Raw genomic sequence first — 26,019 nt, 5'->3', positions numbered from 1 at the left:
CTGGGAAGGGTGGGCGCCCAAGGGTGCGTTGACCTGGGAGCAGTTTGGAAAGCCGGGGCGCGCGCTGCGGGGCGACGCCAGGCGCTGCGGTCACTCTGGCAAAGCCGCCGGTTCCCAGGACGCTGGGTCCCAAGTCAACAGCCACTCCGTGCAAAGGAGACGGGGCGCCGCATACGTTATGCTAAAGAGGGTGCTGTCCCGGGAAGCCTCGGGGCGGGGCCTGCCCCACCAGCCACACCTATTGGCTCTCGCAGCGTCTAGATCTGGAAGCTCAGCGCGCGAAATGCTGGTGGGATGGCGGGGGTGGCTAGCTGGGGCGGAGCCTCGCGTCCCCTCCCGCGTCCGGCCGCACCCTTCCTCGGGGCTTCAGAGGACTCCCGGTCGCTGCTGCTGCTGCGGCGGGTGCTCAGTTCCTGCGGGCGCCAGCCCCGGCGGAGCGGAGCGGCCGCACTGCGCTCCGGAGGCCGGCGCGCTCCCAGCCTCCGCCCTGACGCGGGGGCGCGGGCCCGCGCTTGCGCAGCGCAGAAGGGGCGCGAGTGGGGACCCCCGGGCGGCGCGTGCGCGGACCGGGCCGCGGGCAGGCGCAGGGATGAGCCCCGCGCCGCCGCAGCCCCGCTGAAGAGGCCCGGGGTCCAGAGGGGCGCGGGCCGCCCGCGCTCGGCCAGGCCATGGCGTTCCTGGCCGGGCCGCGCCTGCTGGACTGGGCCAGCTCGCCGCCGCACCTGCAGTTCAACAAGTTCGTGTTGACCGGCTACCGGCCGGCCAGCAGCGGCTCGGGCTGCCTGCGCAGCCTCTTCTACCTGCACAACGAGCTGGGCAACATCTACACGCACGGTGAGCTGCGCCCGCACCCCGCACCCGCGGCAGCTCTGCCTGCGCCGGGCCGGGGGCCGGAAGGCCGGGGAGCGCGCCAGTGGCCAGATCCCGGGCTGCCCCTGCCCTGGCACCGCCGGGAGCCGCGGTGACAAAGCTGCCATTGTCCCGGACGGCACTCCCTGCTTCCGCTAACCCGGCGGGGGCCCCGGGCAGGCAAGGGAAGCGGAGTGGGGGATCGAGTCCACTTAATCCCTCTGAGCCCCGGGGAGAAGCAGCCCAGTGCACAGCCCCTCCGTAATCCTGGCCCCTGCGCATCTCTCCGCCCCTTCCCCCACTCCAGCCCGCACCCGTCCGGACCCGGGTGCTGGGTGTCGACTTGGGACCTGGGTGTTGAGTTGGGCAAGAAGTAGTCCAGGAGCAAAAGCCAGGCCCCGGCCCCTCCCCGCGCAGCCGCCCTAATACCCCAGCAGAGCAGCCTAGTCTTGGGGCTCCGCCTGGTGGCAACACCTCCCCCCACCCACCCCGCCCCACAGGCATGGGCCCCTCCTCCGCGCCCCGGGGAGCTGTGCTGACACAGCCTTGTACGCCCTTGGCCTGTCCTGGCCGAGGGCCCCAGAGCAGGCTGGGCCCAGCCTTGGTACCTATCCCACTGGAGGACTGTGGCCTGGCCAGGCCCTGTCTGTAGCGGGCAGTCAGCGGCCCCAGCCTGCAGTGCCTACCTTTGACCCCTGTGAGGGCAACGCTAGAGTGCCCGCAGGGAAAGGCAGGACGCCTGGGCTGGGAGGAACTGAGCTCCCAGAAGAGGTGCCTGTGGAGATGGAACAAACTGTCTGCCCCCTTTCCCTGCCTGCCTAGCCCCTTCTGACAGACAGAGGGCTCAAAGCCTTCACTCGTCTGGGCACTCTGGAGAGGACATGGGGTTGGGAGAAGCCAAGTTGCCCTGGGATCTGGTATCATTGCCCACATGTTCTTTTCAGAACTCGGCTTGAATCACGCCTCCTTCTGGCTTCTGCTGACAGAGGCGGGCTGGGGGTTTGGGCCGGTGCTTTCGGGGAGGTGATGTAATGTGGTGCAGGGGTGAGTGCCTGGGCTCTAGCCCACTCACCTGCGCGTTTACTCAGTTTTCTCACCTGCGAAGTGGGGATAATGACCTCTTCTGCTTCCAGAGCTATTGTGAGCCTGCTGCGTAAGTAAAGTCCCGAACACCCAGGCCTGCCTCTGTCCCGGCTCTGGCAATAGTTGTCTGTCACTGCTGACAAGTCCTGTCTTGCTCTCATTCCTTCCATGTTGTCTGTAGCTGTGGACACCCTGAGGGCATTGCCTGTCCTCGCTGCTGAAGCTGTGTGATGGATAACTGTTTCCCTCCCCCAGGGCTGGCCCTGCTGGGCTTCCTGGTGCTGCTGCCAATGACCATGCCCTGGGGTCAGCTGGGCAAGGATGGCTGGCTGGGGGGCACACACTGTGTGGCCTGCCTGGCACCACCTGCGGGCTCTGTGCTCTACCATCTCTTCATGTGCCACCAAGGGGGCAGCCCTGTGTACTCTCGGCTCCTGGCCCTGGATATGTGCGGGGTCTGCCTCGTCAACACCCTCGGTGAGCCAAGGGACGGGGCAGGGGGCAAGAAGAATGGAAGCTGGGGGGCAACGGGGGCGGGGGCAGCAGGGGACACTCAGGTGGAAGGGCAGGCAGTCCCCAAACTGACGTGCCCTCTCCTGCCTCTCTCCTCTGTACAGGGGCCCTGCCCATCATCCACTGCACCCTGGCCTGCAGGCCCTGGCTGCGCCCCGCCGCCCTGGTGGGCTACACCTTGCTGTCAGGTGTGGCTGGCTGGAGGGCCCTCACCGCCCCCTCCACCAGTGCCCGTCTTCGAGCGTTTGGTTGGCAGGCCGGAGCCCGCCTCCTGGTGTTTGGGGCCCGGGGAGTGGGACTGGGCTCCGGAGCTCCAGGCTCCCTGCACTGTTACCTGCGCATGGATGCCCTAGCCCTGCTCGGGGGCCTGGTGAACGTGGCCCGTCTGCCAGAGCGCTGGGGACCAGGCCGCTTCGACTACTGGGGCAACTCACACCAGATCATGCACCTGCTCAGTGTGGGCTCCATCCTGCAGCTGCATGCGGGCGTCGTGCCCGACCTGCTCTGGGCCGCCAACCACGCCTGTCCCCCAGACTGAGCCAGCCTGCCGGTCTCCTAGGGCCACCACCACCACCAGGCTCCCTCCTTCTGCTGGTCTGCAGGGGACTGGCTCCTTGGATGCCTCCCAGCTGTTCACCCACCCTTCCCTGTGGACTAGCCTCTCCTGCCCACACCTCGGAGCTCCAGCCTTCCAGGGCAGTGTCTTCCTGTGCAGCTAGGACACCGGTCCTTCTAAGGGCCAGTTTACCCTCCATGACCTGTGAGGGTGGGGCCAGAGGGACGCTGGGGTCTGTCTTGCTCTGACGGCTGGAGTCCTGCCAGCCCAGGGCCTCAGCCCCATCCTGCCCCTCTCAGACCGTTACATAAGGTACCTCATAGGTGGCTGGCCTGGCCACCAGTCCACGGCTCCTCCATCTTTTGGCCCTGCATGCCAGCCCACCCAGCAATGCCAGGCTCACCCACCCCCTCTTCCTTCTGTGCAGAATGGAGTGAGGGGTTTGGACAGCAGGACTACCCACTTATCCCAGGACCAAGGGGCAGGAGGCCTGCGGCTGCTGCTTTTCCCAGGCAATGCACAGATGTCAAGAGCCGAGTGGCCCTGCACCACTGGGCTAAGGGCCCACCCTCCACCTTGAGTGCCATGTTCTGAAGGCTCAACCAGCCCACCGGGGACACGCCTGCTCAGGAAACCTCTGGTCCACACAGCACAGGGCTCCCAGCTGCAATGTGCTGGCCAGGAGCTCTGCAGCCAGCGTCAGCCTCAGCCTCAGCCTCAGCCTCAGCCACCCCAGGGCCCTCAGACCCTGGGCGACGCCAATAAAATGGGCAGGAAGTGCTGTGTTGCCATGCAAGCAAGCTTGGGTGCTCCCAAGATTCAGGTATCTTTTATTAGACATGGCCAGGCAGAAGGGACCACTGGAGTGCCAGGGGACCTCAGCCTCCAGGAGGGGGGAAGAAGATAAAAGGTTAAAAGCACCGAGGCGGCAGTGGGCTCAGGTTGGGCCCAGCGAGTCCTCAAATAGGCTGAGGAGGTTCCGAGGCTCAAAGGAGGGGAAGGAGCCATGAGGGGACTCTGAGTCAATGTCACTGAGGTCCAGGTCATCCCTAGGGGGTAGGAAGAGAGAGAAATGACACTCAGGATTTGAAATGACCCTTCCCCCTCCCTACCTCTGACGCTGGACTACCCACCTCCGTGTCTGCCTGCTCTGGGGCGTGGAGGAGGTGCTCCTGGCAGCCCTGGCCAGAATGGCCTCTGGAGAGAACGAGGGTCTGCAGGGGTGGGTGAGACAAGCAGTGTCAAAGCGGTGGTGAGTGCATGGGAGGAGGCTGTGGGATCAGCACAGTCAACCCTGTCCCTGTGCAGGTTCCCACCTGACGGGCAATGAAGGGTGGTGCCCTTTGAAAAAATCATTCGCACAACTTTTAAAGTCTACCTGACCTCACTCAGAGGCACCTAGGCCCCTTTCAGAACCCAGGGGCTTCAGCTGAGCTGGCTCTGAAGTGAACCTGTGGTAAATGAAGCTTCTTTTGCACTTCACTTCCGCTATAAAGTGTCCCTATGACAACAGGGTAACGTTTTCTTTTTAATTCTCACTTGAGGATATGTGTGTGTTTTTATTGTTTGTTTGTTTTTGAGAGAAAGGGAAAGAGAAACTTCAATCTTCAATGTGAGAGAAACACAAATTGCCTCCCACAGGCACCCTGACAAGGGATGGAACCTGCAACCTATGTATCTGCCTTGACCAGAAATCAAAACCATGACCTTTCTGTCGGCATACAGGACCTGCTCCAACTAACTGAGCAGCCGGAGGACTACAGTGTGATGACCTTTTCATAGGGGGGTTAATGGTGTGATTTCTCCGGAGAACGGTCTGCCGGAGCATGTGGTTTCCCTTTGCCACAGTTTCTTAATTATAGCTTCTCGCTTGGCCAGCAGGCATCTGGGACTGAGGAATTCCTCCGGGATGGGGCTCGCCAGGCTCTGGGAACTGTCCCGAGAAGGACAACGCCTTGTCCTTGGGCTCCGGCGGCCTGGACTGCAGCTGGAGCTGCACCACCTGCCTCTCCCTAGAGTGGCAGTGCCAAGGTGTGAAGTTGCCATTCTGCTGCGCTCTGCACAGCAGCCGTCCCACGTTCTGAGCTCAGAAGGAACAACTGCATTCAAACCAGGCCAGGCTGTACCCCACCAGCCTTGGGGCCCTTCCCGGGCATGGTGGGGGCCAGGTTTGTGGGAGGGGTCCCCGTGCACCGCTACTCCCCCAGGAGCCTGGCCTCTGTATGGGGGTTGGCCAAGCTGGCAGCCCATCTCCCCACCCCCACCCTCCAGTCCCGGGCTCTCACCCACCCGATGCTGTCGTCATCCCAGTTGCTGGAGTGGCTGCTGTCCAGGAGGAAGCTGCAGGGGGGCGAGCCAGGCGGGGTGGCTGGAGGCCTCAGGGGCCGTAGCCAGCTGGCAGGGTGAGCCAGCCCATGCCAGAGCCAGCACAGCAGGGCAAGCAGGGCCTGTGGGGACAGGGGGCCAAGGGAGGCTGGGCAGAGTCCAGGGCCAGGAAGAGGGGAGGCCGTTACCTTTACCAGGCTTACCTGCCAAAGGGCCCACCCTCGACTCAGGGCTTCAGCAGCCATGTACCTCAGGACACTCCAGGGCTGTGGCTGCCTGAGCATAGGCAGGGCCAGCAGGGCCTCGGCTGTGGCCCGCCGCTCGGGATCGGGCTCCAGCATCATGGTGAGCACAGACCGCAGCTCAGAAGACAGGCCTGTCCACAGGGTAGGATTGTGTCAAAGGCGACCGTTCCCTCACACGAGTCTGTAGCACCATGTCCCCTCCCATCCTTGACCCTTCCCCTCGCCCCTACTCACTGGCAGTGAATTCAGGGGGCAGATAGCCCTGGCGCAGCTGCTGCCAGCCCTCTCCGCCATGGGGCAGCTCCATGTTGCATGCCACTTCCAGGATGGTGAGACCCAGACTGGGGGTGGGGAGGGAGGTGGGACAGAAGACAGACACGGTTAGCCTTGGGCCACAGATCCCAGAGCCCCAGGATCCCCTCAGAAGGGGGTGGAGAAGAGCCGGCAGGAGGGGAAGGAGTGGCGGGAGGGGAGTGGGGGGGGCTCTGAGAAGGCCTGGCAGAGCCAATGAGGGGAACACATTTATGAGGCATGGACCAGTGTTCAGTGCAGCCCACACACCACTGCGATGAGTCTGGCACCCCCGCCAGATGGACACTATGGTTACTAGTGTTACTACAGGATGCTGCAGACAGGGCTGGATAGACCGTTAGAGGCAGAGCAATGGTTACTGACACGGACCACAGAACCAGTGTCTGGTCCAGTCCCAGCTTTACCACCTGCTAACTGTGGACTCTGGGCAAGTCTCTTACCCCACTGTGCCCGTTCCCTTATAAATGGAGCAATAACAGTCCCTCTGGGGGGATGTGGTAAAGAGACAAGTGAATATAATAAAGTAACTCGAGATGATTTGCTGCTTAGCCAGCCTGACTGTAGACTACTCTCCACTGGTGGCTTCACCCTCTCAGGGCACTGTCTCCCAGCCTGACTCTGGGCTGATGGCATTTCCCTCCCTCTGCCGACTGCACCCCAGCCATGAAGGGCCTCCGTGGCCCAGCCCTTACCTGAACACATCGGCTGCTGTCCCATAGGCGCCCTGCAGCAGCTCGGGGGCCATGTAGCGGGGGTCTCCCTCCTGGGCCTCACCAGCTCCAGATCCATCCAGCTCCACCAGCAGCCCAAAGTCACCCACTTTGCAGCGGCCCCGGGGCCCCAGGAAGATGTTGGCAGGCTTGATGTCCAGGTGGACCATGCCCTGGCCGTGCAGGTGGGCCAGAGCGAGGAGGGTGTCCCGCAGGTAGCCCCAGACCTGGGCCTCAGGCAGGCCGGTGCCCCAGGCCTCGCAGTGCTGCTGCAGGCTGGGCCCACACAGCTCTGTCTGCAGGTACAGGATGCCGCCCTCCTCCCAGGCTCGCTCCAGCCGCACGCAGCATGGGTGCTGCCCCACCTTCTCGTGGCCACGGACCTCCGCCAGCTTTCGGGCCCGGTCCTTGGGGCCCCGGAAGGGGGACATGGAACGCTTTACGGCATAGAGCTGGCCGTCTTCCTTGGAGCGCACCTGGGAGGGAGAGAGTACTGAGGCGGGGCGGGAAGGAGCACAGAACGGCAGATTCTGTTACGATTTCACACGTGTGGAAGGCGCAGCGTGGCATCCACCTTAGAGACCCTTGCACACGCAATAGCGAGACCAGACAGACCTCTCCCCTGGGCACTGGCTCACTGGAGACCCAAGCACGGAAGAGACAGGGCTGACCTGTAGGCACTAATCTGGAGGGTCTCTCAGCTACTGTGAAATAAAAAAGCTGGCTTCAGAACACAGGCAGCGTGGGCCCCTGTGTAGAATATCAATGGGTTTGTTTGGAGATGTACGGAGAGAGTTCTGGAAGGAAGGACGCCCACCGGAGAAACCCAGTGGTGTGCGGTGGAAGAAGACCTAATCTAGGGGCCCACGTTGTTTGTAGTACTTGTGTAAGGAATACTGCCATTTTGAAGGAAATATTAATTAATGGAAAAAATATATATATATATTATTTTATTTTTTTAATATACCCTATTGATTTTTTACAGAGAGGAAGGGAGAGAGACAGAGAGCCAGAAACGTCGATGAGAGAGTAACATCGACCAGCTGCCTCTTGCACACCCCCTACCAGGGATGTGCCCGCAACCAATGTACATGCCCTTGACTGGAATCGAACCTGGGACCATTCAGTCCGTAGACCGATGCTCTACCACTGAGCCAAACCGGTTTCGGCGGAAAATATATTTTAAGAAAGAAAAAAAAAGGTGGTGCACAGGGTATAGTCTAAGTATCCGCGGCCTGGGGGAGGAGGGGGCAGGGGCAGGGTAAGCACTGCACTCTGGGCGCTGGCTCCGGGGACCAGGCAGAGCTTGCCAAGAGCAGCTGGCTCCAGGGTGGGAGGAGGTGGAAGCCAGGAGCCACTGCCAGGCTCCGGACAAAGGGGGAGTGTGCACCGAGGGGGCCCTCGGAGGGGCCTTGTGGGGGTTTCTGAGAAAGCAGCCAAGTCAAACCCTGAGGAGGGGTGTCTGTCAACTCAAGAGAAGTGGCTGTCAGGAGAGAAGGGGAGCAGGCTGCCCAGGATTCTATCCCATCCAGGCAGAGGGAGGGAGGCACGGCGGCCCCCCCTACAGGCCCATGGCACTGTCACTCCACTCACCTTGAAGACCTCTCCATAAGAGCCACGGCCCAGGCGGCCAAGCCTCTGGAAATTCTGTTGGAAGAAGGACTCCGGCTGGCTTGGGTCGTAACTGGGGCTCTGCAGGGTCCCAGAGTCTTTGCCTTTGAATGACACTTTCCGGGGTTGGGGCTGGTGCCAGCCTGGGGTCCGAGGGAAGAGGCGACTGATGGGGATGCTGCCCTTGGCAGGGGGCCGGGGCGGAAGGCTCTGACTGAGCCCCCTGGGCCTCTTGAGGGAAAAGCCGGGCTCTGCATGGCGGAAGTAGGCTGGGACTGGGGTGGGGGTGCCGCTCAGGGCTGGTGGGGTGCCCTCCGTGGGCACAGGCATGGCCGGCACAGGAGGCACCGAGAGGCAGAGTACAGAACAGCAAACAGTTCCTTGTCCTATGGCCCCAGAGAGGCTGCGGAAGGAAGCCGAGTCTACTCCTCACACATGTTCTCCTTTAACACGGAGGCTGTGGAGACACGAGCACCTGGTGGGACAAGGCAGAGGACAAATATACACACCTGCACACGGTCAGTCGTCTGTACCTGGAGTCCTAGAAACACGAACTGAAATGCATGGGACCATGTCCCAGAGGCCCCCACAATCCAGCAGAGGGCAAGTCAAGGCAGGTTCTGGAGCCAGATCCCTGTCTTGTCACAATGCTTTTTGACCGTAAGATACGCAATCTCTTCCAAGACTGTAAGGGGGAAATATTCACACAGGCCCACACTCCCTTATCTCTGATTTCAAAGTATTAAAAGGTCTGATTCCAAAAGTCTCTTGCTCTCTTTTTCATAGTTGTGACCCTAACACTCATGTCATGGAGCTCTACTTTCCATGTTGCAAAGGCTAAATTCCAGCCGGCTGTAGCCAGAGGCCAGGGCCCCCTCCTCCCACCAGCCCCTACGCAGAAGGCGAAAGCTCTGCCTTGGGTCCAGCAGGTGAGGAATACAGCCCCATCGCTCAAGCCCCAGCTCATTCCTAGGAAGGAGGATCCGCACTGGGCGAGGCAAGCTGAGGCCACAGGCTGCCGCCCCATCCTAAGGCAGCGGTGTCACTCAGGGAGACGGGCTTAACTTCCCTGCCTGCAGCTCCAGAGCTGTAGCTCACACGTTCTGCCTTGTGGGGGAGGTAGGTTACAAAACAGACAGCACTGAATCTCTCCCTATAAACAAAGAAACAGACTTTATTTGAAACAGAATACGGGAAGTTCAAGTTTAATGGTATTCTAAAAAAATCAGTAACAGAATGGCTACCATCAACAAATCAACAAATAACAAGTGATGGTGAGGGTGTGGAGAAAAGGGAACCCTAGTACACTGCTGGTGGAAATGCAGACTGGGGCAGCCATTATGGAAAACAGTATGACATTTTCTCAAAAAAATGGAACTGCCATTTGACCCAGTGATCCCACTTCTAGGAATATATCCTAAGAAACCCGAAATGCCAATCAGAAAGAATGTACGCACCCCTATGTTCATAGCAGCACAATTTAAAATGGCTAAGATCTGGAAACAGCCCGAGTGCCCATCAGCAGGCGAGTGGATAAAAGCTGTGGTACGTTTATACCACGGAATACTATGCAGCTGTAAAAAAAGGAAGGATCTCTCACCCCTTGAGACAGCATGGAGGAACCTGGAGAGTATTATACTAACCAAAATAAGCCAGTCAGAGAAAGACAAGTATTACATGATCTTACTCGTATGTGGAATCTAATAAACAAAATAGATCTAGAGACGTAGAAACATAAAACAGACTGGGGAATCTCAGAGGAGAGGTGGGGGAGGATGGATGGGCGGGAAGAGATCAACCAAAGAACTTGTATGCATCCATGCATAACCCATGGACACAGACAATAGGGTGGTGAAGGCCTGGGTCTGGGGGCAGGGGCAGGCTAGGAGAGGTCAATGGGGGGACTGGGCAGGGGAGAACATGCAATACTTTCAACAACAAATATTTAATTTAAAAATCAATCAAGGTTTGGGTGGTACACAAATAGGCCGAGGCTGGTGCCTCCATTATTACAACCAGGTAATTTACCAGAGAGAACCAGGTACAGAGATAGATCAAAAGAAGCTTCCTGGGGTCCGATCAAACATCAAACACTGAACTCAAAAGCTATCCTGTTAAAGGAGCTAAATTTAATTGGACCAGTCAACGGAGCAACTGATGCTCCAGGACAAAAACAACAGAGAAGACAGCTAGCAATTGGGAGAGCCCAGCAGGTGGGTGTGATTAGGGAAAGCAGTCAAAGATAGCCCCCCTTAAACTCTCAGGACCCCAGGTTGGCTGTGCAGATGTTCCAGGTTGGGTCCTCTGAGGAGCCATGTCAGAGACCTCATACTGCAGAAAGACATGTTACCACAATGGTCCAGTCAGTCACTAAACAGATAAGAAAAGAAAAGAAAAAAAATCACAAGCCCTGGGGGGGGGAGGAGCCAGTACACACAGTTGCTAAAATGTGTAAAAAAAAAAAAAAAAAAGTCCAGTGTTTGCTTGGTTGGCTTGGTTCAGTGACCTATGAACCAGGAGATCATGGTTGCAGGCTAGATCCCCAATGGCAATCAACAATTCTCTCTCATCACTGCTGCTTCTATATCTCTCTCACTATCCTTTATTCTCTGAAATCAATAAAAACATATAAAAAGTAAAATATCCAGTTTTGCTGGCTGGTGTGGTTCAGTGGTTGAGCATCAACCCGTAACCCAGGATGTCTCAGTTGGATTCCCCGTCAGGGCACATGTCCAGGTTGCAGGCTCAATCCTCAGCAGGGGAAGTGCAGGAGGCAGCCAACCAATGATTCTCTCTCATCATTGATGGTTCTATCTCCCTCTTCCTTCTAAATCAATAAAAACATATTTGTTAAAAGTTTACCAATCTTTAAAAAAAAAAAAAACCACCAGTTTTTGATAAAAAATTACAAGATGTGCAAAACATAGGAAAGTGTGACCCCCACACAGGAAAGATAAAACAAAATAAAAGGCTGGTTGGTTTACAGCTTCATCCTGATACACCAAGGCTCCAAGTTCCATTCCCAGCCAGGGCACATCCCCACGCAGGGAACATACAAACCAATGAACACAATAAGTGAACAACAAATTGATGTTTTTCTCCCCTTTTCATAAATAAAATAATGTTTAAAAAAATAAAAGTAAAAATATCTTTAAAATTTAAATAAAAATAACAGGCCACAGAAACTACCTGTAAGAAGGACTAGGTGTTAGATTTAACAAAAAAAGACTTCAAAGTAGTCTATAAATAGGCTCAAAGAACTAAGCTAATAGTTCAATTTGGCTCATGGGATAGAGTGTCAGCCTGTGGATTGAAGGGTCCTGGGTTCAATTCTGGTCAAGGGCATATGCTCGGGTTGTGGGCTCAATCCCCAGTGTGGGGTCTGCAGGTGGCACCAATCAATTATTCCCTCCCATCATTGATGTTTCTATCTCTCTCTCCCTCTCCCTTCCTCTCTGAAATCAATAAAAGTATATATATTTTTAAAAAGTAATTGTATGAAACAGTATGTGTGTATTGTATTGTTAGGCATGTAACATAAAGAAATGTGATATACTTCGAATAACGGCACAAAGGAGGCGGGAGAGAACAGAAATGACTCCACGTGGCAACTTGAACAAATGGAGAGAACCAGACACTGGAAATAAGAATGTCAATAAAGCAAACATGATGCACATAAACTTCCTTTCCTTTCTTCCCTCAGCTTCTTTAGGCAATTAAAGACAACCTAAGTAGAGGGTGGGGCAAAAGTAAGTCTACAGTTGTGAGTATGCAAAATAGTTTATTCTTTTTTTATTTTTTTAATTTCTTTATTGATTAAGGTATCACATATTTGTCCTAAAATATTTTATTATTATATTATTATTTATGAATTATTGTATTATTTTCCATACAAACTGTAATCTTATTTTTGCCCCACCTGTAAATGGAAAGATATTACATGTTCATAGATCCAAAGATTTACCATGGATAAAATGGCAATACTCTCCAAACTGATCTACAGATTCAGCACAATCCCTATTAGAATCCCAGCTGGATTCTTTGTAGAAATTGACAAGCTGATCCTAAAATTTATATGCAAATTCACTAGACCCAGAATAGTCAAAACATTCAAAATGAAGTTGGGAGGATTCTATTTCCCAATTCCAAAACTTACTACAAAGTTACAATAATCAAAACAATATTGTATTTACATAAAGATAGACATATAGATCAATGGAATAGAATTGAAAATTCCTAAATAAACCCTCACATTTATAGTCAATTGATTTTGACAGAGTGCCAAAACAATTCAGTGGGAAAGAATAGTTTTCTCAACAAATGGGACAACTAGGTAAAACTCATTTGGCAATAAATAAATAAATACCTAATTTAGCAGAAAAATATGGTCTGACCTACCTTTCCTCCCTAAGTGTGAATATTCATATATTTCTTGACAAAAATATTAATATGTTTGATTATTGAATGATGTCCCAGATCCATGGGTGGTGTTATATATAAATGTTATATGCACCCTATTAGCTTTCTAAAATCTGACACATTTTGAATTCCAAAACACTCCTGGCCTCAGGATTTGTGGACCTGTAATAATAATCTCAGGGAAGGCTCAGCCTCATGTCTGGCATGCAGATTCCTCAATAAATGCTGTTAAAAGACACACAAAGCTACTGAGGCCCCACAAGTAGCTTTGTGCATTGGGCAGAGAAGGTTTTTTGAGTTGCTATAATGTTGTAATTGAAACAAAAACAAGAACACAAAAGGAGGGGGATTTAATTTTGAGAGGAAGTCACAGTGTATCAAAAGGTGACATACCCACCATGGCCAGTGTGGCTCAGTTGGTTGGGCATCCCTCCCTGCACTGAAAGGTTGCTGGTTTGATTCAGGTCAGGATACATAACTGGTGGCAGGGTTGATCCCCTGCAGGAGGCATGCAGGAGGTAGCCAATGGATGTTTAGCTCTCATCTCACATCCATGTGTTTTTTCTTCTCTCTCTCTCCCCCTCTCCCTTCCTCTCTCTAAAAAAAAATAATAATAAAATTTAAAAATCTATTTAAAATGTATTTTTTTAACAGGATGCCATACCTAACAAGGGGGGAGAGGGGGCAGTCAGTAATTGAAACAAGAAGTGTGCCCTCCAGTCCCTGAGTGAGGCCTGAGGGAGGGTCCCCCATGGCGCCTCCCTAGAAGACTCACCCTTCCTCTGCCTCTTTCAGCTCAGGAATCCCACTCCAGGGTTCCTCAAAGTGAGGAACTGGGATGCCAGGATCCCCCGGGGCCTCCAGACCCAGTCCTGTCACATTCAGAGCCATGGACAGCCTCATCTCAAACCAGTTCTCAGACCATTCCAATGCCCCCTACATCCTAGCGCCTCTGGCCTGGCCCAACAGCTTTTGGGGTGGGGCAGGGTCCGTAGAAGGAGCCAGGCGAACCCAGGGCGGCCCAGCCTGGTTTCCGGGATCAGCCAGAGGCCGCCCCTCTCACTGGGAGGACATATTTGCTGACCGGTCTTCCGCGCTGGCCTGCGAGCCGCCCCCAGGCGGGGCCGCAGCCACCCGTCCCCGTGCGCGCCGGGCGGCCAGGCGCACAGAGCGGGGGGGACCGGCTGTCACGCAGGAGGGGCTGTGCTGCAACGTGGGTGGGGCTTTTCCTGGGGAAGGACAAGTACGGCGTGGGCAGGCACCCCTTTCCTGTGGTGCCCAGATGAAAGGGGCCAGGGGGCTGAGGAAGGGAACAGGAGCAGAGGGGGGGCCCGGAGCGGAGGGAAGGGGGGGGGCGGGGCCGCCGGGAAGGGGAGCTGGTCGGAGGGCGACGGGGGAGGAGGAGGAGGAGGAAGAGGCTGACCCCGGGGAGCCCTCAGAGGGCAGGGGGCGCCGCAGCAAAGGGAAGCAGAGGGGAGGGAGGTCCGGCCGGAGAGCGCGCCGGGCCCGGCCGGGGCTCACCTGGAGCGGGCGGGCGGGGCGCAGCTCCGCGAGGTCCCAGATTCCGGGTCCGCAGGGGCCGCGGGGAACCCTCGGGGCGGCCTGGGGGACCGGGGCTGCCGTCGACAGCTTTCCGCGCCGGGACCGGAGGACCTTCTGGCGGGGGAACGGCCCGTGAACGCCCGCGGAGCCAACTCGCGCCAAAAATTCCAAACCGGCCTCGAGTCCCCGCCCAGGAACGCCTCTTCCCCCGCCCCATCCCCGCGGAGCCCATCACAGGCTGCCAGCCTTCCGGGCCCGCCGCTCACGTCCCCGGAAGCTCCGCCGCCCCGCCCCCGAACGCCCCGCCCCTGCCCGCCCCGGTCCTCACTGCGCAGGCGCAATGACACTCGGCGCCGGCCTGGGGCGGAGGAGGTGGCAGCGCCCGGCTTCCTGGTGGCTGCGGCGGTACGGCGGGTCTGAATCCGCCCGCCTGGCTACCCGGACGCCAGCCGACCTCCAGACCCCGGCCCCGTCTCCCGTGACCCTCGCTAGGCTGACTTAATTTTCGCGACGATAAAGGGAGCGGTCACCGTGTTTTGCCCCAGACGTGCGGGCCCAGGAGGCGGTCATCTCTGGGCAGGGCAGGAAGTCCCCGCGTCCCCCCGGATCCCCACGGGGCGGTGCCAGACACGCATTCCTCTGTTCAGACTCGTGGAATGCGGGGCTTTGGCTTGGGGAACCAGAAGATGCTAGCCCTCCCTGCAGACACCTAAGCTGGAGCCTCCCATTCATTGGATTTGAAACTTGAGCTCAGCTCACCGCTCCCTCAGCTCCTTCCGGGCTGAGCGACCTTGGGAACGCACCTGGGCCTTCCCGAGCCTCCTCTGCTCTAAAAATGGAGCTGACCAAACCTTCCTCGCGGAGCTGGCGTTTCCAGTGAGATGATCCCCTTAAAGTACTTAGTAGGAGGCTGGCTAGAAGCAAGTGCTGACTCCTAACATTAGTGCGGCCGGCCGGCCGGGGCTCCTTCCCGGAGGGGACCTTTTATCCATTAAACAGAGTGGAGGGGGTCCCTCTAACAGGCCACCCCCCTAGAATGCTCTGCATCTCATCACATAACCCTTCCCACCTCACTTTCAAATTGCACTTAACTCTAAAATTCTATCCTCTCTGTTCATTGGTTTATTTGTTGACTATCCATCTCCCAAGAATCTGAAAGGCGACATGGACTTCAGGGCTCCCAACCCATCGCAGGGCTTGCCCTTCAGGGAACCTTCCCCAGTGCAGCCCAGGGTAGGCCCAGAACTTCTCTGGGGGATTCAGCCCCCTCCCCAGTCCTTGCTCTCTTCCTTTGCATTAGCATCTCTGGCAGCCACAGCCCCTATGACTCACCCTGGATTCCTGTAAAAGACCCCAGGCTTGTCCCCAGGAGGCCTGGGGAGCCAGCATGCCTCTCTCCAGCTGTCATCCCCTCTGCCAATCCCATCTCCAGGAGTCCTGGACTCTGGCCTCTTTCCAGCTGCCCATTCTTGAAAGTCTAACTCGCAATGACTTAAAAAAAAATTTATTTAAAAACATTCTTCCAACCAGCCAGCATGACTCAGTGGTTTGACCTATGAACCAGGAGGACACGGTTTGATTCCCTCCCAGTCAGGGCACATTCCTGGGTTGCAGGCTCCATTCCCATAGTGGGGCCTACATGAGGCAGCCAATTGATTATTCTCTCTCTCTCTCTCATCGTTGATGTTTCTACTCCATCTCTCTTCCTCTTTGAAATCAATAAAAATATATATTTTTAAAAATAAGTAAATAAATAATAAAAACATTCTTCCAGCCCTACCCGGTTTGGCTCAATGGATAGAGCGTCAGCCTGCAGACTCAAGGGTCCCAGGTTTGATTCCGGTCAAGGGCATGTACCTTGGTTCTAGGTACATCCGCAGTAGGGGGTGTGCAGGAGGCAGCTGATCAGTTTCTCTCTCATTGATGTTTCTAACTCTCTATCCCTCTCTCCCTTCCTCTCTGCAAAAGCAAAAAAATAAAAAATAAAAAAAATCAATAAAATATATTTTTAAAGAAACGACATTCTCCCAATGGACATTCCACTGTGTGGAAGGGGTGTGATGTAAAGTTAGGTACAGGAGCAGGTAAGAGCCTGGGCCATGCAGTCAGGGAAATTGGGCTTCTCTGCCACACAGAAGCTGATTTATGTCTCTGGGCCTGTTTTCACATGTGTAAAATGGGGATGCTAATAATAGTTCCTATCTCCTTGGGGGTTATGAGCATTAAATGAGCAAATGCATGTGAAGTGCTCAGTACAGGGCCTAGCACACAGTAGGAACTTACTCATTGTTTAATAACAGTAGCACTCCCTCATTTGCACAGTGTTTCGCCATCTTCAAAGCAGCCATCTGGGCCAAAAGGAGGAATCTGGAGGAGAGGGGTCAGGGCTTCCACACCCGCCGGGAGTCCCAGGGACAGAGGCGTGGGCCCTCAGGGTTTGAGACCAAAGCGCTTGGCTGTGGCTTGGTCCAGGAGAAAGCCCCCACGCCCTGCTCAACAGTGGGATTCCCAGCCCGACATCTAGGTGTGTCCCCGCTGTTGTCATTGTGTAACAGTACCAGGCCCACCCAGATTTTCTCTGGAAGGTCTCCAATGCGGCCACAAAGCAGGATAAAGTGGAGTAAGAAGGCAAGGAAACAGCCACAAGCGCAAATGTGGCTGCCCTGGCGGGAAAGGGGAGGGTGTGAGGGGCGCTTCCGGGGAGCTGGCTGTGCTCTGTCTCTTGGCCTCTGTGCCAGCTGCACAGGCAATTGCTGTACAGGGATTTGTTACATTGTACATGCCTGTCTTATGCACACTTCGGAGGCTACCTCTATGTCATCCTGCATACAGTGTTAGTAAACTGAGAGGTGCGTGAGGAGAGGGAGTTGCTCCAGTGCAGCTTTGCACAGAGCCAGTGCCTGGGGCTGCTGGGAAGGTGTCCCGGAGGCTCTGGCTCAGGGACCGGCTGAAGAGCTGCCACAGGAGGGTGGAGAGGGTGGCCTGAGGAGGCATTACACAGCTGCAGATTCGGAAGGTGTCTGCCCGACGGGTGCCTGGCCGCCCTTCACGCTCTTCTCCCCGGATCCCCACCCGGCCAGGCGGCGCTTCCATGAGCAGGTGGCTGGAGGCCAGGGCACGGGCTGTGTCCTTTTAGGTGATGCACTTCCTGGGCTTCTGGCTTCCACTATTATTTATGTATTTATGTATTTATGTATTTATTTATTTATTTTTAAAATATATTTTATTGATTTTTTACAGAGAGGACGGGAGAGGGATAGAGTTAGAAACATTGATGAGAGAGAAACATCAACCAGCTGCCTCCCCTCCCCCCACCTCACCCCCTCACTGGGGATGTCCCCTCAACCAAGGTACATGCCCCTGACCAGAATCGAACCTGGGACCCTTCAGTCCGCAGGCTGACGCTCTATCCACTGAGCCAAACCGGTTTCGGCAACTCATTCTGCTTTTAACACTGCAGCTGTCCCCTTGCCCTGGGCTTCTAGCTCTGGCCTCCCAGTTGCTCCTCTGTCCAGAGGCTGAGCTGTGTCCCCTCAAGCCTGGGAGCGAAGGGCAGCCCAGGCCCGGGCTCCAGCAGGAGCCCCGTCAGCCCCCCAGTGAACCATGGGCTCGCAGGCCCGCCCTGCCTGTGAGGGGCTGGGGAGAGCCGAGGGGACTAGCTGTGCCGGGGGTAGGGGTGGTCGCAGTGCAGGGTCTGCGGCTGCCCAACTGGGCTCAGCCCTGGTCCTGAGCAGCACCAAGCTGGCCCAAGGCCCTGGCTGGCTGGCATTGCCACAGGCCCACGTCAGCACCCAGACAGCCTGGCAACGGTGGTGGACGTTGGCATTCCCTCTGGCAGTGACCAAGCAGGCACCTGGCCTTTACCTCCTGCACGGCCCCTCCTGGTCTCCCGGGCCAAGCTTCCCTGGCGCCCCTCAGGGTTGCTGAGTGTCTGTGCGTCTGGGTCTGTACACAGACCCTCAGCTACCACGGGTCTAAAGCAGGGCCCAGACTGGTGTGGGGCAGGCAAAGAGTAATGCAGTGTCTCAAGTAACTGAGCCTGTGGCTGCCAAAAGTACGTGGAGTAGCGGAGAGTGGAGTTCTGTGGACTGGGGTGGGGGTGGGGGTGGGGGTAGACTGCCTGGCTTCAAATTCCAGCCCCGCTGCTCAGGAGCCAAGACCCTTCTCCACTCTGCCTCTGTTTCCCCGTCTGTAAAACGGGGTATGAAGCCCCAACACCATAGCATTGTCATTTTATTTATTTATTTTTTAATATATTTTATTGATTTTGTACAGAGAGGAAGGGAGAGAGATAGAGAGTTAGGAACATCGATGAGAGAGAGTCATGGATCAGCTGCCTCCTGCATACCCCCTACTGGAGATGTGCCCGCAACCAAGGTACATGCCCTTGACCGGAATTAAACCCGGGACCTTTCAGTCCCCAAGCCAACGCTCTATCCATTGAGCCAAACCGGTTTTGGCAGCATTGTCATTTTAGAGGAGAGTGAACAGACTCAGGGAGGTCAGGTACTTACCCTAATCTGAATCTGAATCCCTACCCAGCCTGCTGAGCCTGAGGCCGCTCAGCTGCCCTCCATGAGGAGGCCGGTGAGCCAGAGCCTGTTGCGTGGGGAGGAGCAGGGGGCAGCAGGAGAGCCCTCCCCGGGGAGCCTGAGTGAACATCCCCGCCATCCCAGGCTCCTGTGGGTGGCTGGAGCCTGGGGCCACCCCTGAGCCACTCCCAGCAGCCAGCGGAAGGTCTAGCCTCCGGGACGCCAGGGCACAGCCCTCCGCCAGGCAGGGCGGGAGGAGGGCGTGTGGGATGCTGTTCCAGGGCACTGGACTGAAGGGACCCAGCAGGAGCCTGTGCAAAGGTGAGTCTGTCGGGGGAGATGGGAGCCACAGGCATGTGTGTGTGTGTGCGTGTGCGTGTGTGTATGTGTGTGTGTGTGTGTGTGTGTGTGTGTGTGTGCAGGCATGCTCAGGTAAGCGTGATCCCTAGGAGCAGGCCCTCAGGTGTGAGGAGAGAGATCAGCCAGGGGGGTGGGAGGGGAGATGCAGGTAAAGGGAGACGAGCTGTCCTGTTAGGTGCTGTGGGCTCAAAGGCATAAGAAGCAAAACCCATTGCCCCTGCCCACTCCTCCCTGTAGCTCCTGCTTCGTTTGGCAGACTGGACTCCTTAGCCACAGACGCTGGGGAGGAGGGGGCAGGGGGCAAGCCAGCAGATAGACAAGGTGTGGGGCCCTCTGTACTAGGGTCCTGGGGTCTGAGTCCCCGCAGCCCGGTGGGGTCCACAGACGCCCTGGAGGAGGTGAGGGTGGGTGTCCAGACTCCTTGACTCCTGACCTTTCCCAGGCCTGCCTCTCCTGTCCACGCATACTCTCACCAAGCCCCCTTCCCTGGCCCGATGCCATCTGCCCGCCCCCCAGGAATGAAGTGGTCACTCGCCCCCCAGGAGCCCTTCTTGCAATTTTGCCCCCTCCACACCCTAAGAAGTGGCCCCTGAGAGTCTGTCCCCCAAAACTGGAATCAGTGCTGCTGTGTTCCGGCTGGAGATGGAGGTGAACTGGGAGGACCGCCCGCAGTGGGGGCCCTAGCAGAGCCTTCAGCAGGGAGGCCTGGCGGTGTGACTCGCTGGCTGCGCCAGAGGCTGCAGGCTTCACCTCCTGTCAGGGCGTGTGCGGGGTGCAGCCTCCGATCCCCAGCAGGGAACGTGCAGGAGGCATTGATGGATCCATCAGTGTTTCTCTCTCTGCCTCCCTTTCTCTCTCTTTAGAATAAAATTTTAAAATACATATATATATTTCAGAGAGGGAGGGAAAGGGACAAAGAGATTGAAACATCAATGATGAGCCCTAACTGGTTTGGCTCAGTGGATAGAGCGTCGACCTGTGGACTAAAGGGTCCCAGGTTCGATTCTGATTAAGGGCATGTACATTGGTTGCGGGCATATATCTATCCCCAGTGGGGGGTGTGCAGGAGGCAGCTGGTCGATGTTTCTCTCTCATCGATGTTTCTATCTCTCTCTCCCTCTTCCTTCCTCTCTGTACAAAATCAATAAAATACATTTAAAAAAAGATTAAAAATAAATAAAAAGAAACATCAATGATGAAAGAGAATCATTGATCAGCTGCCTCCTGCGTGCCCCCTACTGGGGACTGAGCCTGCAACCTGGACATGTGCTCTTGACCAGAATCGAACCCAGGACCCTTCCATCCACAGGCTGATGCTCTATCCACTGAGCCAAACCGGCTAGGACTAAAAATATTTTTTAAAAAGAAGCCCTTGGGCCTTTGGACAGGATGAGCTTGGGGTAACCCGTCCCTGTGGTCCCGTCCCCTGTGGGAAGGAGACTCAGGCCCACTCTTGCAAGCCCAGCCCCAGGTGGGGACAAAGGGCCATCGCCCAGGGTCACACCTTCCGTCCTCAGGGTCAGAGGGATAAAGTTACCTCTCTTCCGGTGGGCAGGTCTGCGTGTCACACACAGCGCACTGCATCGTCACCTGGCCACGGCCTTTGTAACACTGTGGCCTCTGCCTCCTTCCTCCTCTTTCTCCAAGTAACACAGTAACTCACTCTGAGTCCCTCCGGTCAGCCACACCCACATTTCTGGACCTGGCTTCCCCCCCACCCCCAGCAGTGTTGGGCTGGGCCTGGGTGCCCACAGCGCCTGCCTGCTCCTCACCAGCTGCTGGGGTAACATCCGAGCCCTCCAGGCCTGGCACCAGGGCCCCAGACCCTGAGGGGAGCAGAGGGGCCTCACGCGCCAGGTGGGGGCCTGTCCCAGCTGTCAGCACCCATGATGGATGAGGAGCGGGGCAGGGAGCAGGCCAAGGGCTGGCCTCCCGCTGCAGAGGGAGGTGGGGGCTGGCCCCTGGGGTGTGCCCACCGGGCCTCTGTCACTCGCAGCAGGGGGGCCTGGGTGAGGGTGTTTAAAGGCCCGAGGGGTGTGTGCCCTCCCACTCTGCCAGCAATCATGGGCACCCGGGCCTTCCCCGCGGCCCTCTTCCTGCTCTGCCTGACTTCTGAAAGCCTCCAGGGCGGTGAGGGCAGGCAGCTACGGGGTCTGGGCAGCTGGGGTTGGAGCTGGGGGTGTAGGAAGAGCATCGGGTCTGAGGCTGGGGCTCCAGGGCGGGAGGATTGGGTGTGTGAAGTCTGGGTTTGGGGGGTGTTGGGGTATATATGCATGGGTCCTGCCCCTGGGTCCCCACTGAGTCAGCAATCCCTGCTCCCCAGGGCTGCCTTCATTGTCTGCTGGTCTAGGAAAAGGTGAGTGGATCCTCCGGCACTGGGTTCAAGAAGAGGACCTGGTTTCTCTCCTCCACCCCCAGGGGTCATGCTCTCTGGGGGACAGCCCCAGATGCTCCCCAGCTCTGGGATTCGGACGTGGAGCCCAGGAGAGCACAGGGTCCCTCTGTCTTCCTGGCAGTCAGTCTTGTCCAGGGTCAGCTCACGTGTGGAAGCACAGACCCGAGCCCTGAGGACAGAGTGAGATAGGGCAGAATTTCACCTCTGGGCACGAGCACGCTGGAGCCCGGAGGAGGGGCTTGGAGCTGGGTCTGTGAGGGCAGGGGTGGGGTTATAACAGGACTGGGAGGAAATCTCTGGAACCAAGGGGGCCAAAGGCCGGGAGGATGGGAGGAGAGGAGGCTGGAGCTTGGGGAGGGGAGTAGGGGGCTGGGTGTCACAAAAGGGTCTTCATCCAGCAGCCTGTGGCATCGTGTGGGCGGGAGAAAGGGTGCCCTCCAGAGACCTCAGTGTCTAAGCTGCTGGGGAGAAACTCTGAGGGACGGGTGAGGAGGAGGACATTTCCAGGAAAGGATGGGTCCCAGATGCTCCCATAAGAGTGGAGGGAAGAGGTACACAGCCCCCTGAGGAAGAGGGATGGGGGACCTGCCACCAGGCTGTCCCCCTGGTTCTGTCCTTGCTCCTCCTGGGATCAGAGTAGAAAGTGAGTCCCAGGGAGGAGGGGGTGCACTCCTGCTCTGCAGGGTGGGAAGGGAGCATCTGGCCCTCCTTGCCCCTCCTAGTTACCCGCTTCTCCCCGACCTTGCAGGCTTAGGGAGCCGGAATGGCTACAGACCAGGTAAAGCTGGGAGGTGGGCAGCTCTGTATCCTCCCAAAGAGGCCAGAGCACCCAAGCTCCTGGTCCCTCCTGCCCCCTTAGGCCCAACACACCATTTATCCCCCCAGCTAGGCCCCCTCCCCCCCGCCCCCCGCAGTGGCCTGGGAATCGGTAGGGGATGGGTAAATAGGATTTGGGGGCGGGGGCAGCCGTCTCAGAAGCACCTGACATCCCTCAGGCGGAGACGCCCACTGAGACCCCTTCCAGCAGGTGCTCTGCCCCCCACCCACCAGGAATCCATCAAGACGGTTGTGGTGTCATCTAATGCCTGCCCCTCACTGCACGTCCCCTGGGCTTTGTGGGGATGGGGGAGGGTGAAAGGGGCCCCTGGGCCCCTGGCCTGCTCCCTGCATCTCCCCCAGGCTCCTGGGGTATTGAACTTCAGAGCCTGCCCAGCCCCCACTGTCTCTCTTCCTGTCTCCCCATCTTTCTCTCACACCCCTCACTGCTATCTGTCCTCCCAGGATTTGGAGCCAGGAATGGCCTGGGAGCCCAGCCAGGTGAGAGAGATGGAGTCTGGGGTTGGTCCTCTCCCCGCTCCCTCCCAAGCCTCAGGGATGGGGGGGTCAGTGAAGGATTCTGGGGGAAGAGGGGGGGGTTGGGCACCTGCAGGTTTGCTGTTTCTGGCTGGGTCCAGGGATCCTGCACACCCACCCCATCTAGGATCCCAAACCCCCAGATCACCTCCCCCCCCCCATAGGCCCTCCAGCTCAGAGTGGCTACAGCACTGGCGGAGGTGGGCTCCGAGTGTGTTTGGGGGAGCTGGGACCAGTGTCCTAGGGGCATACCTGAAATGGGGTCTCTTCATGTGATTTATCTCCCTCTCAGGCGTCGGAGGGGGCACAAAACCCCACCAGCCAGGTGAGCCCCTGCTTGTCTCCATCTGCATGCCCGACCCTGTGACCCCGTTGTCTCTCCTCCTCGCTGACCCTCCGCCCTGTGTCCTCAGGGTTCGGGACCGGGAACGGGCATGGAGCAGGGGCCTTCCCAGGTGCCGCAGCCCAACCAGGTGAGGGGGCGCGGGGAGAGGGCTGGGTCGGCATTAGGGGTGCTTATCCCAGCCCCCCCCCCCTTCCCCGGGGCAGCACTGGTGACTCATTGGAGGCAGAGGGAAGGACCTACGGGTTCCTGATACCTGGTTTGAGGATAGCAGAGCGGGTACCCCTGCTTCACCCTCACCCCAGCTGGGACCCCAAAATGCCCTGCCCTGCCTCTCAGCTCCGCATGGCCATGGAGCCCTAGGAGGAGACGGCCCCTGGGGTCCCCTCACCTCCCGCATCTCTGTCCTCAGGCTTTGGGAGGGGCGCGAAGCCCCAGAAGCCAGGTGAGCCTCCTCCCCACGCCCCTCCCTCTGGCCGCCTCACACCGGCGGCTCCCTCCCCCCTCCCCCCTCCGGCTGTCTCCCCAGGATAGGGAACCGGCCTGGGCGCGGTGCCTTCCCGGCCCGGGCCCAGCCAGGTGAGGACACCGGGCCCCACCCTGCGGGGCAGAGCTGGGACCCGGAACCAGCAGAGGAGAGTTGGGCTCTTGGGGGAGGATGGCGGGCTCAGCCTCGCCGCTCCTCCTCCGGCCTGGGCAGGAGGGGGGGGGGCGAGGGGGGGCGGGCGGGGGAATGGAGCCTCGGAGGCTCGGTGAGTGCAGAGCCAGCCCCGTCCCGGCTGGTGCACCCCGGTTCCTCTGTGTGCCCCAAACCTGCCCACCTCAGGCTACAGCCCCCACCCCTGTGTCCCAGGATTCGGGAGCCCAAATGGCCTGGGAACCGGCGCTTTTCCGGGGGCAGGATCCTGGCCAGGTGAGGGCGAAGGGGCAGGCAGCGGAGGGGAGGGGGCGGCAGGGTCATGTCTGCATTCCTGAGGGCAGGGGAGGTCAGTGACCTCTGTCTCTGTCTCCTCCTAGGCCTGGGAGGGGGGAAACCTCAGAAGCCAGGTGAGTGGAGGCCAAGCTCTGGCACCATCAGCCTCCCAGGGCCGCTCCCGTCACTAGGCTGGTCTTGCGGGGGTGTGTGTGTGTGTGTGTGTGTGTGTGTGTGTGTGTGTGTTCCCCGACTCCCAGGCCCTTCTCACACGGGCTCCCTGAGAACTGCCAGCGAGGGGGGCACAGAGGTCCTGGGAGAGGACAGCACGGGTGGGAGCCCACACCTTCCCTCTACCCACAGGCCCTGCCCCTCAGAATGGTGGCCAGGTACCAGGTAGGCGATGGGGTGATGGGGTGAGAGCTGGGGGCGCCCGCTTCAGTTTGGGGGGTCAAGGGCACGCCAGGCTCTTCTACCTGGTCCCCGTCTCTTTCTCAGGGGTCGGAGCGGGTGTGAAACCACCAAAGCCAGGTGAGCCCTACCCAGTGCCCAGTGCCCAGGTCCCTGTAGTCCCGTCTTCCATCTGCCCCCCCTGCCCCCTGCCTCTGGCTTAAACTTAGCTCCTCCTGCTCTGCCTCCCAGCATTTGGCAACGGGAATAAGATGGGAGCCCAGGCCTTCCCGGGAGGCGGAGCCCAGCCAGGTGAGACACCTGGGCCACCCTGGGGCCCCAGGAAGGAAGAGGGTGGAGTTGGGGGGTCAGGAGGGCAGAAATAGATTTCCGTGGGGTGGGGTCCACGCGGCTCAGTGGCTCTTGGTCTTCCCCAGGCTTGGGCGGAGGCGGGAAGCAGCAGCCACCAGGTGAGCGAGTGAGCCTGCCCGCCCGCCTGCCCACCTTCTGGATTCTGTCCCTTCCCATCCCAGACCCCTCCTCACACTGCCGCTCCCGCTAGGATCTGGCCCACTGGCTACGCGTCTGGGGGAGAGAGCTCACAGCTCCTTAACCCTGGCTCCCAGCAGTCGGGCTCATTCCTTTCACTCACCCTGAGCCAGGCCCCGCTGGGCACAGCAGACACCTCGGTCAGCCTGCACTGAGCTCACAGGCCCAGAGCTCACAGGCCCAGAGCCATCTCGAGGACGGTGGTCAGGACTGAGGGGGTGGAGCACTCGTGGGAGCTGGAAAGGGAGAAGCAGATCGTGAGGCTGGAAGGGAGCTGGAGGCCTGGGGTTAAGCAGAGAGTGAAAACCCCAGCTCTGGCTTGACTGGTTTGGCTCAGTGGATAGAGTGTTGGTCTGTGGACTCAAGGGTCCCGGGTTCAATTCCGGTCAAGGGCACATGCCTTGGTTGCAGGCACATCCCCAGTGGGGCGTGTGCAGGAGGCAGCTGATCAGTGTTTCTCCTATCGATGTAAAAAAAATCAATAAAACATACTAAAAGAAAATAAAAACCCCAGCTCCGTGAGGCTGATGCTCCCAGCGCTGGGCCCCTGGACATCTGGCCTCGAAGCAAGAAGCAGCGGGAGTTACCACCTGAGAGTGGCCCCACCTGGAGGGCGGCCGTGGGGCGGGGCCTCGGTCCCCCTAGTCCTTCCCTGACACAGGACACAGGCCCCACAGTCACCCACCGCTTTGTGAGTCTGGCCAGGCTGCATGGAGGGCAGGCCAGGGAGGCTGGGCCATTTCCCCGCCAGCAGCGCCCAGCTTTTCTGTGTCCCCTCCCCCTAGCAGGTGTGGCAGCACAGAACGGCTTTGGACCAGGTAGAGGGGCACAGCGGGGGTATGAGGGCGGAAGCAGGCCCAGAGGCGGGACTTCAGGGCCCCTCACCTGCTCTTCTCTCCCCCAGGCTACGGAGGGAATGGAAAGCCCCAGAAGCCAGGTGAGCCCGCTCTGTCTAACGGCTCCTTGTCTGTCTGCTCCACCCAAGTCCCCGCTCTCCCCTCACCCCCTCCTGCTCTGTC

The 26,019-nt window shown here is 58.0% G+C and overlaps 2 protein-coding genes and 1 long non-coding RNA gene across 11 annotated transcripts; 2 read left to right on the top strand and 1 right to left on the bottom strand.

Moving 5' to 3' along the window:
- Positions 1–307: 307 nt before the first annotated feature.
- Positions 308–14,948, top strand: PAQR4 (progestin and adipoQ receptor family member 4). Of its 4 annotated transcripts, XR_004982940.2 has the most exons (5): positions 308–834; positions 2,188–2,409; positions 2,550–3,154; positions 14,755–14,761; positions 14,936–14,948. XR_004982940.2 is itself a non-coding variant. In XM_036409910.2 (3 exons), exons 1-3 carry the CDS (start codon positions 669–671, stop codon positions 2,981–2,983), a joined length of 822 nt encoding a protein of 273 aa, XP_036265803.1. In that variant the 5' UTR covers positions 308–668; the 3' UTR covers positions 2,984–3,575. The 4 variants fall into 4 exon arrangements, 2 of the variants coding, with proteins under 2 accessions (XP_036265803.1, XP_036265804.1); XR_006739710.1 differs by lacking the exons at positions 14,755–14,761; positions 14,936–14,948 and adding an exon at positions 3,429–3,550 and having other exon boundaries at positions 2,550–3,313; XM_036409910.2 differs by lacking the exons at positions 14,755–14,761; positions 14,936–14,948 and having other exon boundaries at positions 2,550–3,575.
- Positions 3,787–14,712, bottom strand: PKMYT1 (protein kinase, membrane associated tyrosine/threonine 1). 6 transcript variants are annotated; one of them, XM_045571389.1, is made up of 8 exons: positions 14,696–14,712; positions 14,145–14,279; positions 8,187–8,679; positions 6,576–7,069; positions 5,806–5,912; positions 5,291–5,702; positions 4,135–4,215; positions 3,787–4,050 (listed from the first exon to the last, which is right to left on the bottom strand). In XM_045571389.1, exons 3-8 carry the CDS (start codon positions 8,532–8,534, stop codon positions 3,939–3,941), a joined length of 1,554 nt encoding a protein of 517 aa, XP_045427345.1. In that variant the 5' UTR covers positions 8,535–8,679; positions 14,145–14,279; positions 14,696–14,712; the 3' UTR covers positions 3,787–3,938. The 6 variants fall into 6 exon arrangements, with proteins under 6 accessions (XP_045427345.1, XP_045427347.1, XP_036265764.1 ...); XM_045571391.1 differs by lacking the exon at positions 14,696–14,712 and having other exon boundaries at positions 5,291–5,448; positions 5,530–5,702; positions 14,145–14,379; XM_036409871.2 differs by lacking the exon at positions 14,696–14,712 and having other exon boundaries at positions 14,145–14,380.
- A 9,473-nt stretch (positions 14,949–24,421) lies between the features above and the next one.
- LOC123651180 lies at positions 24,422–24,986 on the top strand. Its single transcript, XR_006739714.1, has 4 exons — positions 24,422–24,457; positions 24,560–24,592; positions 24,704–24,763; positions 24,889–24,986. It is a non-coding gene; the product is annotated as an uncharacterized LOC123651180 (long non-coding RNA).
- The last annotated feature ends 1,033 nt before the right edge of the window (positions 24,987–26,019 follow it).

This window comes from Pipistrellus kuhlii, unplaced genomic scaffold, assembly GCF_014108245.1.
Source record: "Pipistrellus kuhlii isolate mPipKuh1 unplaced genomic scaffold, mPipKuh1.p scaffold_m20_p_4, whole genome shotgun sequence".
In the NCBI taxonomy this organism is placed as follows: domain Eukaryota; kingdom Metazoa; phylum Chordata; class Mammalia; order Chiroptera; family Vespertilionidae; genus Pipistrellus; species Pipistrellus kuhlii.
The sequence above is the reverse complement of the archived record's forward strand: the minus strand, read 5'-3'. Positions and strand labels throughout refer to the sequence as shown.